The 4,452-nt window shown below is 39.7% G+C and overlaps 1 protein-coding gene across 1 annotated transcript; it reads right to left on the bottom strand.

Moving 5' to 3' along the window:
- Positions 1 to 496: 496 nt before the first annotated feature.
- LOC120710780 (WRKY DNA-binding transcription factor 70-like) lies at positions 497 to 4,218 on the bottom strand. The gene is made up of 3 exons (XM_039996361.1): positions 3,964 to 4,218; positions 3,644 to 3,751; positions 497 to 1,101 (listed from the first exon to the last, which is right to left on the bottom strand). The coding sequence occupies exons 1-3, from the start codon at positions 4,068 to 4,070 to the stop codon at positions 585 to 587; spliced, it is 732 nt and encodes a 243-aa protein (XP_039852295.1). The 5' UTR covers positions 4,071 to 4,218; the 3' UTR covers positions 497 to 584.
- Positions 4,219 to 4,452: the final 234 nt, after the last annotated feature.

The following is a 4,452-nucleotide window of genomic DNA, read 5'->3' as shown; positions in this document are numbered from 1 at the left end:
TGATTTTTTTCCTCTTTAGATAATTGGAAAGAACGATCCGACTTTAATCCTTCAGCCCAATGTTAAACAGCTTGCACAAATCCATCGTGGGAAGCTTTTTTAAGAACAAAAAAAAGGAATAGAGAAGATAAATGGAAGATACGTACACTGAAAACAGCTAGGGCGTCACAAGCATCACACACCAAAGCTGCGAAACAGCCACCAAAATAGCCTGAGCTTATAAAAATCCAGTTGTTCAAAATTAACAATTCAAAATCAGGGTTAGACAATCAACAGCAAAACCAAAAGGCCCCTGGAATACCTTCTAGTAGGTTTTCCACACCAATACAGGTTTACTAGCTAAGTTTCTTTTTTGTTAGACTTTTCCACACCACAATGTGCAAACCTGTTAATTACATTGCAGGTAACTCCACAAAAACGCGTATGTACCAGATCGGTAAAATTGTATGGCTGCACCAAAAAGAAACTCTGCTAAACAGAGTACATATATTCTGCATAGAGTAGGTAAGCCAAAGATTTTTTTTTCTTTTTTGAAGGAATAAGCCAAAGATTGATTCTGAATGCGTTTAGTAGGAGATGATAGATCAACCAGTCTGCGTGTGTTCCATGAACCAACCCAAATCCAAAGGTTCGATCCAGTGGGACTCCAGTGGTTCGACAAAGTCCATTTTCAGTTCATCGGATGCCGCCAGCGGTACAGGTGAAACTGAAGGGATGGCTTCATAGCTGTTGCTGGCCATCAGAACAGGTGTGTTCTCTTGCATAGCTGCATGCCCCACATCCGATTTTGCAACATCACAGCCATTGATGACAGTGAGCAAGGAGGAGACAATGACATCTTTCTCTTCTTTTATCAATCCATCGCCAGCAACACAGTGGGTCAGAAGAGGTATTCCCGTCTCTGCCTTTATCAACGAGGCATCGGCAATCTGTTGGATGTGTATAGATGAAGCCATGTAGTCAGAGACACGGGTACTGCTGCATGTGTGCTCATTTGTGTAGATTACTCGGAACAGTGGCGGATCCTGGGAATTGCTTTGCTCCACATGCTTGGTTGCTGGGCAGCCATGATCCTGATGGAACGTGCACCTATAGTAGCACCTGCGTAAAACAACATCAAGAGTTATTTAAGGCTCACTTTTCCATGACCTAGGGGAAATGCTCACAAAAGAGGTCGCCAACATGCATGTGAAAGCCAAAAATTTGACACATGACAACACTTGGCGTTGTCCACCTGGCTCAGAATTGTTAATCATGCCGACATGCATTATTAGCTCCAAAGGAGGATTCCAATGCACGCATGCTCTGGATATCATGCCCCAATGCGGTGAGTATCCCCAAAGTACTGGATATCACATGCATCAACGCCAGAGAGGATCTAACATCATCGTTCATCGATACTTACTGATAATGGTAGAACACCACCTCTCATGTATGGGGAAGGCATACTGCATAAATGATAAAGTATTCTTTTGAATGCTTCAAAAATAATGATGCAGTAGCTCCTGATTAAATATTGGTTTGCCTCAAGTACTAACTCAATAACTTCGACAAATACAAATTTTGCAACATGCTAAATTTGATGATGTTTGTGGCTCCGCATTGGTTGTTTTCAGGCTTTATCTATTTTGGTAGTATAGTTTTCATCAATCTGTCTGTACTGTTATTATCCCTTGTTGTTGGATGTATAGCTGCTCAGTCTGAGCCTAACTTCTTTAACAGTACAATTGGAAGCTCTTTCATCTAAAAAAATGATAAATCAACATTACCACAGTAGAGGGAGTTTCCCCGACTGTTTCACTTTAAAAAATTCTGTAAAAACTGCTCATACACATGCTGATCTGTACATATGTTTGATGCTACTTATCGAAAATGTCACATCAATATGATGATCTATTGGCCTTTGCTAGCCCCCAGATAGGAAATGCTCCCCCTCACTACCAGAATTTGCATCGTTCTCAGGAATTCAATATTTATTAAGTACCATGCGTAGCATTATTTTGCAGAAATGCAGATTTTCGAATATTTGAGGAAACAAAGAAATAATAGTCTCTAAGAAATCAGTAACCTGCAAAGTGATATATATTGCCATTATATGTTTTCTTATTTGCCCTAGGCCTCAATTATAGCTAAGCCTAGCTCATTTGGTTCAAGATGTGGTCCTCATCAAGGTGGATGTACATGACTAGCGCCCGTGCCCAATCTGAAGTCATCATATAATAAAATTGATTCTTCCTAGAATTGATGATGTTTCGATCCCTATCTTCAAGTCCCAGTTGCCCTTGCAGAAGTTGCAAGTTGCAACAGGGATAAAGGTAATGACTGCAGGGTGTGTTAGACAATGAGTTATTTTAAAGGAAAACTAAATCACTTACTCGCATGGTCTAAAAAGGCAAAATCAGATATTAGCAATTCCAAGTTTCCTCTAAGTGAAATGTTCTTTACAAAAATGATGGTTGGAGCAAATTTACCTTTTCCGATCCACACCCCTCAATACAGAACTATTTGGAATTTTTTTGAAACAAAAATTGGGATTTTATTATGCCTAGAAGTTTTATAGGTTAGTAGTGGGGCTTAACCATAATGTGGCAGATCCATCATACTCGTCTGCTCATGTTCTTTCTCAAAATAAATTATATCCACATTATGCATTGGTATACAAACCTATGCAGTGGGTCATTGCATCCGCACAAGTATGGTACAATAGATCACCAATCATCCTTTTTTAGGGAATAATATATAACCAATTATTGCGAAAAACAAATATTATGTCTAGTTTACTCAAAAGCAAGTTGGTCAGGAAGCAAATAGGTATGTCATCCATGATTCTGCATTTTAATTTGGAAACAATTAGTGTTTTTAGCTAATAAACAACCCCCAATGAGTGCACAAAAGTAGTGTGTGATGAACTGATGATTCCCTCAACCTATGGTCCTTAGTTCTTTTCTCTTTCCTCTTGGGATTATTCCACTTCTTGAAAATTCCCATTATGGCATGTGACTTTTAGCTACACGACAACATAAAGGTAAACGCTAGAACCTGATAGGAACAGGTAGCTACTGGGGCAGGCAACAACCTAATAAACCATACATGCACATGCACTGGATTTCTTATTATTTCCAAACACACTTGCCATTAAAAAACTTTTATGCGATTAGAAAGCCAGGCTTGAAACGATAAGCTAATCACTACGTCTCGAAACCAGATCATCACTCACATGTACTTATAACTAATATGGGAAAGCCTAGAAATTAATGAGATTGATCATGTGTATAGTACTTACCTAATACAGGAAACAGCCGCTATTTACAGCTACTGTGTTTCAGTATTTGGATCTGATATATTTAATCTAGGCAAGAAATCCATCTTCACTTATATATCTACCCCCTTTTAAGCTATTCTTGTACCCATTATATATTTTGGGTGCTTCGGTAAGACCCAGAGAGTGTGGCTCGGTTGGAAAATGTATAATTGTATATGGATCGGTTCTATTTCGCCTAATCAGCAATGGTTAGCCTAGGTGTTCTTCTGTTATGAATTGTCAGACTTTGGCTTGATTAACATATTGCACAAATCTGTTACTGTCAGCTCCACTAGTTTGAAACTGTAAGATAAAAGAAATTGCATGATTGTATACCCATACCTCGGGTAGGTATTGCCCCGGATCATTTTTTGCCCGTATTTTCTCCACTGGTAGCCATCATGATATGGTACGTATGTGTACTCAGTTCTGGTGCTAATGTGGACCCTCCTACTTCAGGAAAGAGCTATTAATAACTTGAGAAAATATACATAAGAAGAAGTTGAATTGCACAGGTAACAAGAACTAGGATCATCAAATGGAATAAAAAACAATTGAAAGTCCATGACAACTAATTATTTCCTTCTGTAGGTTATACTTTTGTCTGTAGTTCACATACTTAGTTAGCTTAGCTCAAGACACATGGCCATGATTAGACTTACTTCTTAGCATGCTCCTGGGCATAGCTTCTAGAATCCTGCAGCAGCCTTTTATGGGCTCCGTTAGAGCTGCCGCTGGAGCTGGCCATGTAGTCAGCCCTCTTAGCCATGGTGGCTCTCCTCTTGCAAACGTCTTGAAACTGATTGAGAAGTGACCACTTTATGAGGATGCACGTTGGCTCCAGCAAATTACCTTGAATTTGCAGAGCTCCCAACAGATTTCCCAGCAGTCGGTGCTGAGTCCTTGGCTTGCGTGAACTGAAGATGATGGATTTTATTCTCCTTGTCCAGTGCTGCAGAGAAGCACAGCCTGTACCTCATATATGCTCACAGGAGAACCTTGACCTGGAGTAGGTGGCGCGTGCTTGTTTCCAGAATTTTTAATTCAGGCTTGACTCTAATAACCGCGTTTTGGACTTCCAAACTTAACATGTATGCAACGTGACATGCATGGTTGCACTTGTTCATGTCTCTTATATTTTGAAAGAAAGC

Source organism: Panicum virgatum, chromosome 5K, assembly GCF_016808335.1.
Source record: "Panicum virgatum strain AP13 chromosome 5K, P.virgatum_v5, whole genome shotgun sequence".
Taxonomy (NCBI): domain Eukaryota; kingdom Viridiplantae; phylum Streptophyta; class Magnoliopsida; order Poales; family Poaceae; genus Panicum; species Panicum virgatum.
Note: the sequence above shows the minus strand (reverse complement) of the source record. Positions and strands in the feature narration are given on the sequence as shown.

Coding starts and splice junctions, on each gene's coding strand:
- LOC120710780 (XM_039996361.1), bottom strand. CDS start 4,070: ATGGCTAAGAGGGCTGACTACATGGCCAGCTCCAGCGGCAGCTCTAAC. Junction 3,752..3,963: donor GCCCAGGAGCATGCTAAGAA/GTAAGTCTAATC, acceptor TTCCTGAAGTAG/GAGGGTCCACATTAGCACCA. Junction 1,102..3,643: donor CGGGGCAATACCTACCCGAG/GTATGGGTATAC, acceptor TGTTTTACGCAG/GTGCTACTATAGGTGCACGT.